General features: G+C 44.6%; 1 protein-coding gene across 1 annotated transcript in view; it reads right to left on the bottom strand.

Moving 5' to 3' along the window:
• Nucleotides 1-1,187: 1,187 nt before the first annotated feature.
• The window catches only part of KLHL6 (kelch like family member 6), a 49,353-nt gene continuing 34,522 nt past the window's right edge, over nt 1,188-16,018 (bottom strand). The window contains exons 3-7 of the mRNA XM_008142351.3: nt 14,285-14,734; nt 9,895-10,132; nt 4,725-4,927; nt 2,996-3,209; nt 1,188-1,489 (exon numbers count right to left, since the gene is read on the bottom strand). Coding sequence (XP_008140573.1) covers nt 1,188-1,489; nt 2,996-3,209; nt 4,725-4,927; nt 9,895-10,132; nt 14,285-14,734 — 1,407 coding nt within the window. The remainder of the gene's footprint in view (nt 1,490-2,995; nt 3,210-4,724; nt 4,928-9,894; nt 10,133-14,284; nt 14,735-16,018) is intronic.

Here is a 16,018-nt window from a genome sequence, read left to right on the forward strand (position 1 = left end):
TGTTCCTTCTTCTCTCTAAAATCAGTCAAAGCATACCTTTGGATATAGGATAAAGAAGAAGAAGAAGAAGAAGAAGAAGAAGAAGAAGAAGAAGAAGAAGAAGAAGAAGAAGAAGAAGAAGAAGAAGAAGAAGAAGAAGAGAAGGAGGAGGAGGAGCTGGTGATTCCTGATTCTGCAGTGGCCAGCAGTCTATTAGGATATTCACACCTTTTTAAAACAGAGCTCTGAGTCTCTGGGAACCTCTTTTCTCCATGGCAATACAACAGCTAGACATTAAGGGGCCAGGGCACTGGACTGTGCTGAAGGTACAATTCTGTCTGGTGATGACAGTTCTAGTCCAAAATGGGCCTCCTATGATCATAAAAAAAATAGAGGCTCTTGATGGGAGAACAGAACACAATTTTTTTTTATATATCTTTCAAAGCAAACAGGCCTTCCCAGACCCACCTCCCCAGACCTGTCAGATGAAACAGCCTCTGAGATGCTCCTGACAAGGAGCCCAAGGCTCCCACGCCTGCGTCAGTCGGGGAGGGGGCGGGGAGAAGCGGGAGAAAATAAAAGGAAAGGAAAAGAAAAGAGAAATACCCTTATTTCCCTGCCTTGATTAGTGAATCCTTTTGCAAACTTGTCAGAACAAAAAAAACGAGCCGGTTTGGGGCACCTTGTTTTTGTGTCTGGTTTCCTGCTCTGAGAGAGCCAGCATGGCAGAAAGGGCACTGACTTTGACACTGAAAGACCTGGGTTTAGACTCCTGGTTTTGCTACTTGCAGTTTGAGTGATCTGGGGCAAGTCACTTCGCCTCCCTGAAACTCGGTTTCCTCGCTTGTAAAACAGTGATAAAGACAAAACAAAACAAAACAGCCACCAGGTCTGTATGATGGTTCAGTGACTTCATCTACAAAAGCGCCCGGCTCAGACCCTGGCCCGGGCAGGTGTGTCCTGAATGTCACATATGGATGGCTCTTCTGCTCTCCTGAGGTAGGTCACGCAAACACTCCTGGCTGCTCTCAAGGGTCCCAAAGCTGTGACTTCCAAGGAGCCCCCAGGGGGAGCCACGGGGATTCCCTGAGGTCTGACTGAAAACGCAAGCCCCGCCTACTGTCTGAGGTGGGCGGGGCCTGGGGGAGGGGTGCGGAGGGTCTTCAGGAGGCGCCGCCCAGCTCCAGGGGTGACTCCGCCTCCCGCAGTCAGACCGACACCGCGCCGGGCACGATCCTCCGGATGTGGGTGTAGGACTTCCTGATGGTGACGCTGCCGTGGTGCGACACCCCCCGGGGCAGGACGCACTCCTCGGTTAGCTTCTGGGCCTCGGGGTCCCAGCACAGCACCGTGGCGATGACCTCGTTCTTCTCGTCGCGCCCCCCTGTGATGTAGAGCCGGTTGTTGCAGGGCGCGATGCCGCAGCTGGCCCGCTCGTGGCTGAGCTGGGTCACCAGGCTCCAGGTGTCCTCCAGGGGGCTGTAGGCGTACAGCGCTCTCATGGCCCCACCTGCAGACCAAGGGAGACACGGTGGGCCTCGCGCCATTGGTTCTGGGTTTCTCCTCCTTCGAACCACAAACACCATCCTTCCGATTAGGTAAGTCTACCATCTTGCCTAGAGAAAGGAGCTGGACGGCTTTCTAAACACTTCCTACGTGCTGGAGACTGACACTTCCCCACCGTCCTTTAAATTCTGCAGCCAGTGCTAATCGGGTCCCCAGGGGCACCTGGCTCCACCGAGCGGCCAAAATGCACCCCGAGACTGCTCCCTGGAAGAAATACCACGTGGTGCGTCAGGCAGACTCTGCTCACAATTCCAGCTCTGCCCCTTTTGATCTGTAACCACGAGCACGTGATAGTAAGTCGTCAGAAGGACCGTGAGCACGAAGTAACTGGCAGAAGGCCTGGTGCGTAGAAGCCGTCGATACGTGACAGTAACCACAGGCGGTGGCCCCTCTTTAAACCGAGCACGGCCTGGGACACCGTTCAAGGTACTCGTCTCCAGATTAGACCTTGAAGCAGTCATGAGCCTGACCATAAACACACATGAAACCTCAACCAAGGAAGAGAGAGGTTTTTCCTTCATCTCTTTCCATATTTACTTGTCTGATTATCTCTTATTTGCTTACGTTATTTATTTTTGGCATCCCCTTTATCAGTAGTTCTCAATCCTTGCTGCACATTAAAGTCACTGTACGTTAAAAACAATTGCAACTGCCCTATCCGGTTTGGCTGAGTGGATAGAGCATCGGCCTGGGAACTGAAAGGTCCCAGGTTTGATTCCGGTCAAGGGCACATGCCTGGGTTGTGGGCTCGATCCCCAGTGGGGGACTTGCAGGAGGCAGCCAATCCACGATTCTCTCTCATTGTGGATGTTTCTCTCTCTCTCTCTCTCTCTCCCTCTTCCTTCCTCTTTGAAATCAATAAAAATATATTTAAAAAAAAAAACAAAACACTTGCAACTGTTGGCCAGCATCCTCTTTCCCATTCTGATTTCATTGGTCCGAAGTGAAGCCCAGCTGCCCATACTTTTGTAATAAGCTCCAAGGTGATTCTAATGAGTAGTCAAGATTGAGATCCATCATCCTTAACATTACATGCCAACTGTGGTCTGGCTGGCCAGGCTTTCCTTCGAGCAAACTGCAACTTTTCAGAACCCCCAAAGCAAGTAGGGAGAGTAAAATTCCAATGAACACAAAAGAAGAAATAATGATAGCGACTACTTATTGGGCAGTTATCATACTGTGCACATTTCAATATCTGCACATGTTCCTGCAGCAACTTCTAACTCCTCCCTGAGTCCCAGGGATGATTTGCTTTGTATGTCTCCTAAATGTGGGCAGTTTTCTGCCTCGAGGACTTCAAGGGAAATCCCACCAAAGCCTGGTCCAATCCCATCTTCTCTTCCTTTTCAACCAGGAATTTGTGAGTTCCCAGGAGGGCTTCGTCTGATCTACCTGCATGGCTTCATGGGTGGGGAACCTTGGATACATAAGAAGCCATTTGCTCACTTACCAACGACATAGATGCGGTCCCGGAAACTCACTGCATTGATGCATTTAGCCTCCACTGGCATGGGCGACTTTAAACTCCACTTATTGGTTGAAGGGTCGTAACACTGAGTCTTGTCCGTGGCCAGTTTTCCATTGGGCCCTCCCCCAATCACATAGAGCTTCTTCTTATGGCTGGTGGCTGCGAAGGAACTGACATGGACGAGGAGGGGCGCGGCCTGTAGAGACGCAGGCCCAGGAGAAGCTGTCAGTCACATTGCCCAGCTATCTGCAGTGGCTCACAGGACACAGGCCCGGAGCCAGGGCACACAAGCCTGGGCATCCTTTGCCTGAAGTCACAAGGCCTGTAGCCTTGACTCCCCTTGAAACACAGAGAGGATCAAAGCACATATATCCCACCCTCCCTCCAGATTCTAGCAGGCGTTGGGTGTTTCCAGCCTGTTTCTCCCAGAGTTCAGTTCTCAGGTGAGGAGGGGTTGTGACAGGCATAAATGTTTCCACTCAAAAGTATTGGAGAGAAATGCTTTTTCAAACGTGCATAGTCCTATTCATTCATGTGTTTATTCACTTAGAATTATTCGTGATATGCCAGGCATTGTCCTTAGTGTTTATAATATCCAGGAAGAAGAAATGGTAAATGGGTTTCAGGTGGCCACAGGTAAACAGACTCTCCCATTCTGGGGCAACATGCAGATTTGGGGATTAAGCCAGACTTGTGCTTCCACGCTGTGAACCCCAGGGCACGAAAGGGGTCCTCCAAGAGCTTCTTGCTCACTGACATGATCCTCTTGGGCCATGGACCAACCCACAAGTGCCAAGTAATGGGGCTTACCAGACTGAGATCTTAGTACACCCCCTCCCCCATTAACATTAAGGGCTCCCCATTTGGCACTCTTCAGGCTGGCAGGTCTGGATGCCAGGAGGACCTGGCTACCTGTGCTGTGCCTACAATGACCACGCTTTACACGCTCCAAAACTGAAACATGCTCTGACGTATGATATGACAAGGAGAGAAAGAAAATATGAAAGTGGGAATAACCTGGAAATACCAGGAAGTGAGATCACTTGACTTTTTTTTTTTTTTTAAATTATTGTGGTAAGAACACTTAACATGAGGTCTACCCTCTCTTAACACATTTTTGAGAGTACAATAAGTATTGTTATCTACAGCACAGTGTCGTACAGCGGATCTCCAGAGCGTATCCTTTGCACCCATTGATTAGCAATGCCTTACCTTGGCCTGAGTGTGATCTATACCTGAGTTTGCATTGTGAAACTTGTTAAACTCTTGCATGCAGGTATATAAAAGATGATTCACTCATAAGCAAATAAACAAGGGCTGATTTCCAAGCACTACCGAATGGCTCTGCATTCAACAAACACTGTGTTAAAGGGACCCTTGGGTGTCCCGTGTGGAGAAGACAAGGATAGGTGGCATCTGAGGACACGGAGACTATGGGCCAAGATATGCACCCCGAGTAGGATCCAGCGCCCCCTCTCCCCCCCCACATCTGGGGTTCTGGCCAGGATAGGGCAGGTGTACACAAAGCTGTGACCTGATCAGCAATGCTAAAGCAATGATTGCTATGATGAGGGAAGCTCTCAGCCACCAAAAATGTTCTCCGTGGGAGCCGAGTGATCAGAAAGCCATATCCCAACATTGCCATAAACCCATTTTTAGGCTTTGAAGTAATAATGCAAACAGAGTCACCCATAGGAATAATCTCCGATACCTCTGACCAGCAGTTGTGGAAGGGGTCGTAGGTCTCCACGTTGTTGATCCTCTGCAAGCCATCAAAACCTCCGATCACATAGACCTTGCCACCCAACACCACCATCTTATGCCTCCAGCGGCCTATGTTCAAATACTCTATTTGGATCCATTTGTTGATTGAAGAATTATATTTCCAAACATCGTGCTGTGTTTCTTTGCCACCTAGAAGAGATGCAGAGCGTTTCAGAAACCACCAGATGTGTCAGAAATACAGCTTCTCCCATAATTTCCCACAGATCCATAAGTGCTGAATCCCCAGGCCAGCCCTCCGAAGAAAAAAAGAAATCCTGAAGGGGTGTGTGGCCTATTTGGGGAGACAGAACCAACACAGAGGAACAAAAAGAGACAGTGTGAGGCTGGGGTGAGTAATTCCAGACGTGTCATGTGGCATCTCTGTGCCGTGAGAGCTCGGGGAAGAGGTGGGCTTCAGGGAGGCAGGATCACGTCCTCCTCCACCCACAGCAGGAGCCAGGACTCCATGTTTGTGAAGCTAAGAAGCAAGCTGTAAGGCAGGACAGATAAGGCTGGACTGTGCAGGGCCTTCCTTGACCAGCAGGCAAATTAAAAAGCAGCTTATGTTCTGTTTGCTTATTTATTTTTTAAAATGCAAACCAATAAATATTTTAAAGTCCCCGGAGTTGCCTAGCTGGTTGGCTCGGTGGTTGACCATCGACCGATGAACCAAGAAGTCACTGGTTGATTCCTGGTCAGGGCACACGCCTGGGTTGCAGTCTCGACCCCTAGTAAGGTGCATGCAGGAGGCAGCCTCCTGGACACACAGTTAAACTGCATTTCCCAGCCCACCTGCAATGTTTCTCTCTCATCCATTGATGTTTCTATCTCTCAATCCCTCTCCCTCCCTCTCTCTCTAAACAAATCAATAAAAACATATTTTTAAAAATTATCTGGGTTTATAACTGTACAAAAAAATATAAGTGGGTTTGTCCTGTTTTTAAACAATTTTCACTATAAAAGAATGAGATGCTCCCAATAGAAAATGTGAGAGTGAGCTGGTAAATAATTTTTTCAAAGCAACTCTCTTATTAAACAGAAAATACATAATTTAATTAGGAAGAGAGAACAAAACAGAGGAGAACTGTCCTTTTTGGTGACTTTAATCAAATATTTTAACAAATTTGTATTTCCAATTCCCCATCAGCACACAGTCCCAACTCAACTACTTAACGAAAAATATGTACTTTTCAGACTTGTTAACCTGCCCTACTGCCCTAGTGCGGCAATGAATGTCACTGATGATGCTCCGTGTCATGGGTAAGTGTTTCTCTAGGATGGAGCCCAAAAGTGGGTTTCCTAGGTCAAGGGTGTACATACCTTGAATTTTTATAGGTGCTGCCAAAGAGCCCTCTAAAGCTGCTGTCCTTTCCCCATGCCCCACCCACAGTGGATGTAAGGAGGGGGTTGGGGGGCTGTTTTGGGGTGTTTTCTTTGTTGTTGTTTTATAGCCCAATGGAGAAAAATAATGCCAGTTTGGTTCTCCCTGGCTATTAGGGAGACTGAGCTTCTTCCTCTTTGGTGAATTTTTAGTTCACTCAGTTTAATCATTTTTCTTTTGGTTGTGTACCTTTTAGAGATCTCTGTTTACTTAAAACTCTGTGATATTGGTTCCATGTAGGTAGTGTCAAAACTTACTAAATAACTATAAACTTTTAAAGAAATGCATGCAAATTTTATTTAAAAAGAAAAAGAACTCTATGAATTTTACTTCATAAAAGAAGACCCGATTAACTGGGCAGGCGTATCGTGTGCATAGATAAGAAGACATCAACCTTCTCCAGATAAATCCACTTATCCAGCGCCTTCAGGAATTTTCAGGGAACTTGAAAAGATCATTCTAAATTTCACTTGGAAGAGTAAATTTGGAAAGATTTCTAAGGAACTTGTGACAAAGAAAAATGAAGAGGGGGCTTTCCACAGCAAACATCAAGCTATACTACACAGCTATTATACAAACAATGTGGTGCTGCATCAGACCACACACACTGATGAATAACAGCCAGAGTACAGAACAGACTAAAAGATGTAGAGATCATTCAATAAATGGTCTTAGAACACTTTTAGAGAAAAATTAAGATAGATCCCTATTCCACATTACCCTTAAAATAAACCTCAAATGTAAATGCCTTAAAAGTAACTAAAGAAAATATAGAAGATGTTAAGGATCTTCAGGTGGGATTTGAAACCCAGAATCATATAAGAAAGTTACTATATAAAATCTAAATCAATGTTAGAAAACAACACAGCCTGGGAGAAAGTACTTGCAATACAAATAGCAAAAGATATATGATAAGAACTCCAAAAACTTAATTTAAAAAAAAAAGACAAACCACCAATAGAAAAACAGTGTGAACAGATAATTTGTAAAATAAATATAGTTACCTATTAAATATACAGAAATATACTCGACCTCATTAATGATCCAAGTGTATAAATTTAAGCATTCTAGACTATTAAAAGTATAATTGACTGATAATAAAAAATAACATAAAATGGATGTTGAAAATGGCCACTGTTATTCATCATTGGTTGAACTGTAAATTGGTACAAACTTTCTGGAGGACAATTTAGCAATATCTACAAGAATTCTAAATTCTCACATCTTATGACCACTTCTAGGAATCTCTCCAAATAGCAGCACAAGTTCATAAACATATGCGCAATATTTTTTTAGTGGAAAAATAAAAGCTGAAAAACAATCATGGTTCATTTATTCAATAAACTGTCCTGCAGCTGGTAAAAGGAATAATGATAATGAAATAACGCTAATGATGGCTAACACTGTTGAGGTCTCACCATGTGCTTGGGATTGTGCTGTGCTTTACATGAATTATATCACTTAAAACATATGATAGATCCATTACACCAACTGCAATGAGGTGGAAAATGTATTGTGAATTGAAGTGAAATTTCTGTTGATTTTATTGTGTACTAGAGGCCCGGTGCATGAAATTTGTGCACAGGGTGGGGGGTCCCCTCAGCCCAGCCTGCACACTCTCCAATCCGGGACCCCTGGGGGATGTCTGACTGCTGGTTTGGTCGTCCCTCATCAGCAGTCAGACATCCCTCTCACAATCCAGGACCGCTGGCTCCTAACTGCTCACCTGCCTGCCTGCCTGCCCGATCGCCCCTAATTGCCCCCCTGCCAGCCTGATCACCCCTAACCGCCTCTGCCTGCCGGCCTGATGACCCCTAACTGCCCCCCCTGCTGACCTGGTCACCCCCAATTGCCCCCCCCCCCCTTGCTGGCCTGGTTGCCCCCAACCGCCCCCCCCTGCTGGCCTGGTTGCTCCACGCAGCCTGCTTGTTCAGTCGTTTGGTCATCCCTCACTAACCCCCCTGCCAGCTTGGTCGCCCCATGCAGCCTGCTGTTCAGTCGTTTGGTCGTCCCTCACTAATCCCCCTGCCGGCCTTGTCACCCCACACAGCCTGCTGTTCAGTCATTTGTCCAGTTGTTTCGGTCATGACGGCCCCTGGCTTTTTATATATTAGGATAACAAGCATGCTTTCATGTATTGCTTGTATCATTTTTTAAAAAGACAATGACACATTTAAGAGAAGAGTAGAATAACATTTAAGAGAAGAGTAGAATAATATTTTTTCAAAAGACAACGACACATTTAGGACAAGTTGTAGAATAACATACAGTGGATGTGGCAAAGACTGACTATAATTACAAACCCTGTCTTTTCCTCCTGGACACACAGTTAAATGGCATTTCCCAGCCCACCTGCAGTGGGTAGGGGGGCAGGGAGGGCATGTGGCTCATTCTTGCCAATAGACTGTGAGTAGAATTGTGAATCCAGACTAAGGCTGTTCTCAACTCGTTCACACTCAACTCATTCATTTTCTCTCTCCTCTCAAAATGAAGACCACATATACAAAACAGCAGCATCACAAGATGGAAGGAGCCTAGGTCCCTGAGTGACTGAGCAGAGCAACCCCATATACTGCTATGGTAATTCACTGAGATTTAGAATTAGATACTGAAACTGGCATTATTTACTCTAAAGCAATATAAAACTATTTTTAATTTAAAATATAGGATTATAATGACACAGAGAAACTGACATATTTTACTTCATCCTCTATATTATTTGAATCTTCTACAACAATTAAAACATATTTCTACAAGATAAAAGAAAGCTATAACCTCATCTATGATATTAATATAGCCCAAGAAGAACTGACCTGACCTTGATTTTGGAGGAAGCCAGCTCTGGGAAGCAGCTTTTCTCCAAATAAGCATAGATTAGAGAGAACCTTCTAGAGAAGAGAAGGGATACTTGTCTCCTCCCTTGGGGCCCCAAGAAGAGCTGGGTCGCTTTTGGGGAAAGCATGGGACTCAGAGAACCTGGGTTGGAATCCTGCCTGACATTTACCAGTGTGTGGCCTTAGGTGCATTCCATAACCTTTCTGAGCTTCCGTTTTCTCCATCTGTAACCTGGAGATTTAAGTCACCTATCTTATAGAGTTGATGTGAGAGGCATATGATTAAATGCTACCAAATTATAAATTCATCTACTATGCTGCAAAGATGGTAGAAAATATGTCTTTCAATAAATATTCTTTGAGCATTTACTATGGTGGCCAGGCACAGTGCTAGGTGTTGGGAATAGTGCTGACTGTCAGATAATTTAAGGATTAATGGTTGATAGGCAGAAATCATTGTAAATAATTGATCAAACTACTTAGAAGTAAGAAATGAAAAAAATACTGGATGCTTTGGGAGTGTCTAAAAGAATGACCTAATAAATTTGAAGGATCAGGTCTTGGAGAAGAGCAGACATTTTTATTCATTACTGTATTCCCAGTGCCAAGCTTATTGTACTATGCCTATAGCAGATACCGAATAAATTCTAGTAGCACTTTTCTGTTTCTCTTCCTGTTCCCCAGATCCTAGCATAATATTGCTCACAGGTTAGTGCTCATCAAGTAAAAATGTGCTTTCCAAGATAAGACCACCTGAGCTTCTGGTTGCCATATCCTGACCCAGTCAGAGCTAGATTGTTGCCATTTACAATAATTCTTCTAGGATGGCTGCCTGCCCTCACTCAGGAAAAATATGTAGTGCCAATGCGGACTTGCTTTGGCATCACGTGGCTCCTGCTTACCTGAGATGTAGACCTCATTTTTTAATGTCACGCATGCAAACTCCACCCACTTCTTATTCTCACTCTCCAGCTCATGCTCCGTCATCGGGAGCTTGGCCACCTCCAGGCGGCTGCGCCTCAGGGGGTCCAGGCAGGTTACCTCCGCCACAAACCGTTCATCCTTCGTGCAGCCACCGATGATCATAAACACCTCAGACTGGAACTCATGCATCCTGGGCTTGGTGCGCTCTGATATTATCTGGAAAACCAATGGGAGTACAGGATGACACAGGGTTTCAGAGCTCAGGTTATGGAGCCAGCAGAGCAGGGCCCAGTTCCCAACTCTGCCATTGTGTGACCAGGTGACATCACCTCCCTGAGCCTCAGTTTTATCATCTGTATATTGGAGATTATAGTGGTAACTACCTCACAGGTTTGCTGTGAGGATTCATTGAGATCATATACATAGTGTGTTTGGCCCAGAGCCTGGTATATAATAAGTACTCAATAAAGGTTATCTGTTATTGCTTTTGCTGCCATTTTAAGGACTCCAAGTCTACCATCAAATGCACTTCTTGCTTCTCCCTTCCTACCTGATATGAAGCCTTGAATCCTAGAATTCCATTTTTGGCCACCTTCCACTCCTGCCTTGTTCCAATATCTTGATGACATCCCAGACTTTTGTTCACTACCACACTTCTTCTGAAAGAGAGGTCCTGACAGTGGGAGCAGGGTATGGCCAAGCAGGTTGAGGGACTGGGTCTCAACCTCAAGCATATGACCCTTCAGAGCCATTAACAAGCAAAGAGAGCCACACCATGGATATTTGAACCCAGCTGAAAGAGCAGACGTCTGGAGTCAAATACACCAGAGTTTGGGTCCACCACCTATGGCCTTGTGACCATGGAGAAGCAAACACAACCTCTGTAAATGCCTATAATCATTTCTATGCCATTAGACCTTGGTATAGATCAAGGTGGAAATTTAGGAGGAAGTGAAACAGAGGGACAACTTTTCTGTCCCAAAAGACCTCTCCCAATGAAGGTACCAGCTACCATTTCTAAGTTAAATACAGATTGACATTTGCTTTTAGGGTTTTAAAATGACCCACTGTCATCACCTTCATGAACTTGGAGGAGGGACAAGATTAAGAAGGAGAGATAGTGATAGGACAAGAAGGGTTAAAGTTTGGGAAAGGAAGGTGAAGTAAGTTCCAGGAGTAGCCTAGACGCTTACACTACTGTCACCAGGAACAAACCCAAGATCATTCAAGCAGTGAGCAGACAGGGAGTTTCAGGAATCAAGTAGCAATGAGACCGCAAGCCGGGGATCACAGTGGTGGGTTGGTTCAGTTACCCAGCCTGCAATGGAAATGAGAAAGTGCTTTGAGCTGGATTAGGGGCAATAAAGGCAGCAAAAACCTAGGACACAGTGAAAAGAGAGATTTTAGCCTAAGACAAAGAAAATGTCTGATTGTGGGAGATAGGGCACCATAAACAAACTGAGTGAGAATAAGAACAGTCTTCATTTGTGGGGCATTTTCCATGTGCCAGACACTGTGCTAAGCACATCTAATTCATTATCTAATTATATCTCAAAACAATTCTAGCAGCTGGTAGGCATTATTATCTCCATGTTACAGGTTGGGTCTGAGCTCTAGAGCAGTTAAGTAGCCCAAGGTCTCACTGTAGGTAAATTGTGCAAAGTTAAAGCCAAGATTCTCCTGACTGCAAGCCCAAATTTCTGCCACTGGAGACTTTTCCAGATATCAGAATTCTCTCTCCTCCTAAATCCAAAGTTTAAGCTCCCACTCCCCACCCCCCAACCCCATTTCAAATACAAAAGGCAGAGCAGATGTTTTATAGCAGCAATTTTGCAGAAGACACAGTAGAGATATTTTATATCAAAAGAATGCCTTCATCACCTGCATTTCAGAGACTAAACAAATGGGAAGCAGAAACAGAAATAGCCAGAATTTTGGAAATACAGTTGATCAAGACTCTGAACTTTAAATGCTTCACTGAATACAGCTGCAGAAACTGACACTTGTCCAAGTGTATGAGGGTTTTGATTCCCAGTGCTGAGCCACCTGCCCAGCACGGGATATGACCCATGTGATTGCCTACACTCCCTCCATCAGTCTACTCACAACCCTTTATTTTCTTACTGTCCTCTATTCTCTGAAAGACAGACATTTAGCAAGGCAGAGATTTTTTTTTTTTTTTGTAGTGACTGGTGCCATTTCTGGCATATTGTTACTGTTGAGGATTTATTTGTAAAAAAAATGAAGGCATAGCATATTAACCCTTTGCACTCGCTTGCTTTGCTTTTCTTTTTTCTCGATTCCTTTATTCTAATGCTAACCGTGTCGAGTCACACTCGACATCCAAGTGCAAAAGGTTAAAATATATGGGATGCTGTTAAAGTAGTACTTGGGGGAAAATTTATAGTACTGATGACAATATTAGGGGGGAAAGGTCTCAAATCAATGACTTCCAAATCTACCAAAGGGACTAAAAAAAGAAGAGAAAATTAAACCCAAAGGAAGCAGAAGACATGAAATAATCAAGGTTAGATTATAAATAAGTTAAATAGAAAACATAAAAGCAATAGAGAAAAATAAAATTAAACCAGAAGCTTGTTCTTTGAGAAAATCAATACAATTGACAAACCTCAAGCCAAACTGATTATAAAAGAAAGAGGAGACACAAATCACCACTATCTGGAATGGGAGATGTGAGTGACATCACTACAGATTCTACAAATAATAAGGGAATATTGTGAACAACATTAAACCAACATATTCAGTAACTTCTATGAAATGGGAAAGTTCTTTGAAAAATACAAACTATTAAAGCTCATTCTAGAAGAAATAGATAACCTGAATAGCCCTACATCTATTAAAGAAATACAATTTATAATTAAAGACCACACACACACACACACACACACACACACACACACACACACAAAACCCCTCCTGGTTCTAATAACATCACTGGAAAAACTACCAAACATTTAAAGTTATATTTGCAGAGTGAGTGAGTGACAAAGAATCTGAGGACAACACAGAACTAGAAAGGACACGTGGGGAAAGGAGGAGGCTCCTGGGGGGCTTCACGCAGATCATTCCTAAGCCACTCTTTACTCAGATATCTACCAATGGCCTAATGAAGAAGGCTTGGTAGCCAAACCCAGAAGTATTGTATAGTGGGATATATGTGTGGGTTTCATGTATATAAACTTAACAGTCCCTATTTCATTACTTCCTGACCGCTGATCCACCTCCACTAAACCTAGTATTGTCTTTATACAGTAATGAATAAAATACTTCTTCAATTGTTAAGGAGAACCAGGTAGATTCAAATGATATGCACATTCACCGTTTTGGTCTCCGTTTATTCATTCAACAAACCTTTATCAATCACTTACTATATACCAGGGAATCTCCTAAAGTCTGGAGATGAAAATTCCAATACAGCATACTGTCTACCATAACAAGCTCCCAACCTGGAGATATTTACAGATGAGGAATTCAATGGTTAACATGGAGCAGTCGGTGTTAGAATACTGCAATGCATCAGGGGCTGAGAATGAGAGAAGCCTCTGGAGAAGATGATGCGTGAACCGAATTTTGAAGCAGGAGCAGAAGCTGACTAGAAGCAGAAGAGGGAAAAGGCATCTGAACAGCACCTGCATCGGCTGGAGGCGGAAAAAGCAGGTCCGCTTTGGGGAACTAGAAGCAGTGTCTTGGGGCTGTAGCAGAAGAAAGGGGCTGGAGATGGCACTAGAGAAGCAGGCAGGGGGTGCAGGGGGCAGGGCCAGGCTCTGGGAGCTCGGGCGGGAAGTGTGGGCTTTATCCCCGAAAGGGGCGAGGAACCAGTGAAGAGGGTAAGCCTAGGAGAGAAAGGATTAGGCTCCCGTTTTAGATCATCCGGCTGATGAATGCACTGGAGAGAGGCCACACTGGAGCAGGAAGGTGCGTTTTGAGGAACTTTCAGAGATTCGGGAAGGAAACAATGAGAGTCTGGACTAAGGGAGCATCAGGTTCCCCAGAGTGGGCAGGGAGAAAGCAGCACCCCGTGGAAGGGCGACTGGACAGGGCACACTCTGTCCATGTGTGTGTCACCCCCACTACCCTCCCACCCTTCCTCAGCTGGGAAGAGAAGGGACGTGCCAGGCTTGGTGCTGGGTGATCTCTGTATCTCACCTAATCCTCTCAGAAGCTGCCCATGAGGCATTACCATCCCCATGTTACACATCAGAGAGCCAGGGCTTCTGGAACTGCCTGACTCAGACTGTCATGGAGCATCTTCTTGCTCTAAGGATCTGCCAGCCGGCCTCCCCTGATCTCTGTGAGGCCCGCTAACTCCTTTACTTAGCTGGTTAGCGGCAGCACCTCTCATCTCACCTCATTGCCGGAAAGGTGGTACATCCTGGCTTCCTGGAGCAGCGGGAAGACCTCCGGGCACTGCCTGATGAGAGGGTCTGCCTCCACCGTCTCCACAAAGTACCACGGGTCCAGAAGCGGCAGGCGCACGTACTCCAGGATGTAGGGGAGCAAGCAGAGCCGCTCCGACTGCTTGTGCCTGACCCAGCTCATCACCGTCTCAAACACCTGCGCCTCCTCCGTCACATAAAGGTCATCACTCTTCAAGATGTGATACAGAGTGTCCACAGGAAGTTCAAGGAACTCCTCGGCGTTCAGAATCTGCACAAAGTTTTGGATGATGTAACTTTGAACCTGCTTCTTTAGACTGTCCAAGGAGTGCGTGTCTGCCAGCCTCAGTATCCCAACACAGTTTTCTGGGTTCAAGGCTTCGGTGAGGAAGCTGGCGCAGGCATCCACCATCCGCAGGAACTAAGAGAACAATAAGGGACTAGCTAAATAGATAAGAATACATTCCTATTTTTTTAAATATATTTTATTGATTTTTTACAGAGAGGAAGTGAGAGGGGTAGAGTTAGAAACATCGATCAGCTGCCTCTTGCACACCCCCTACTGGGGATGTGCCCGCAACCAAGGTACATGCCCTTGACTGGAATCGAACTTGGGACCCTTCAGTCCAAAGGCCCACGCTCTATCCACTGAGCCAAACCAGTCAGGGCAAGAATACATTCCTATTTTTGACAGCTCTATAATAGTCATTAAGAAAACATGTTGTAGAAGAATATTAAATGGCGTAGAACATTTTTATAGTGCTCTAAGTTCTAAAATCTGTTCATGGAATCTGATTGAACCTCTAGTTTTAATCAGCAACTACAGGAAATAGAGTGGAGCCCTGGCCGGTGTGGCCCAGTTGGTTGAGGATCGCCCTGTGCACCTAAAGGTCACTGGTTGGTTTCGGGTTAGGGCACATGCCCATGTTGCAGTTTTGGTCCTGGTCCCGGTGTGTGCAAGAGGCAACTGCTTAATGTTTCTTTCTCTCTATCTCCCTCTCCCTTCCTCTTTCTCTAAAATCAAATGGAAGAATATACCCTGTTCATGAATTCAACATCATTAAAATCAGCATCATTAAAATGTTCATACTACCCAAAGCAATACAATCCCTATTAAAATGCCAACAGCATATTTCACAGACCTAGGACAAACTCTCCAAAAATTTACATGGAATTTAAAAAAAAAAAGACCCCGAATAGCTGCAGCAATCCTGAGAAAGAAGAACAATGTTGGAGGGATCACAATACCAGATATCAAGCTATATTACAAAGCCACTGTTCTCAAAACTGCCATAAGAACACACATATAGACCAATAGAACAGAACAAAGAACCCAGAAATCGACCCACGCCATTATGCTCAATTAATATTTGACAAAGGAGGCAAGAGAATACAATGAGTCAAGACAGTCTCTTCAATAAATGGTGCTGGGAAAATTGGACAGATATATGCAAAAAAATGAAACTAGACCACCATTCACAAAAATAAACTAAAAATGGATAAAGGACTTAAACGTAAGACAGGAAACCATAAAAATCTTAGAAAATCCATAGGCAGCAAAATATCAGACATATGTCATAGCAATATCTTTACTGATACATTTCCTAGGTTAATGGAAACTAAGGGGAAAATAAACAAATGGGACTACATCAAAATAAAAAGCTTCTGCACAGTGAAAGAAACCATCAACAAAACAATAAGAAAG

This window comes from Eptesicus fuscus, chromosome 3, assembly GCF_027574615.1.
Source record: "Eptesicus fuscus isolate TK198812 chromosome 3, DD_ASM_mEF_20220401, whole genome shotgun sequence".
In the NCBI taxonomy this organism is placed as follows: Eukaryota; Metazoa; Chordata; class Mammalia; order Chiroptera; family Vespertilionidae; genus Eptesicus; species Eptesicus fuscus.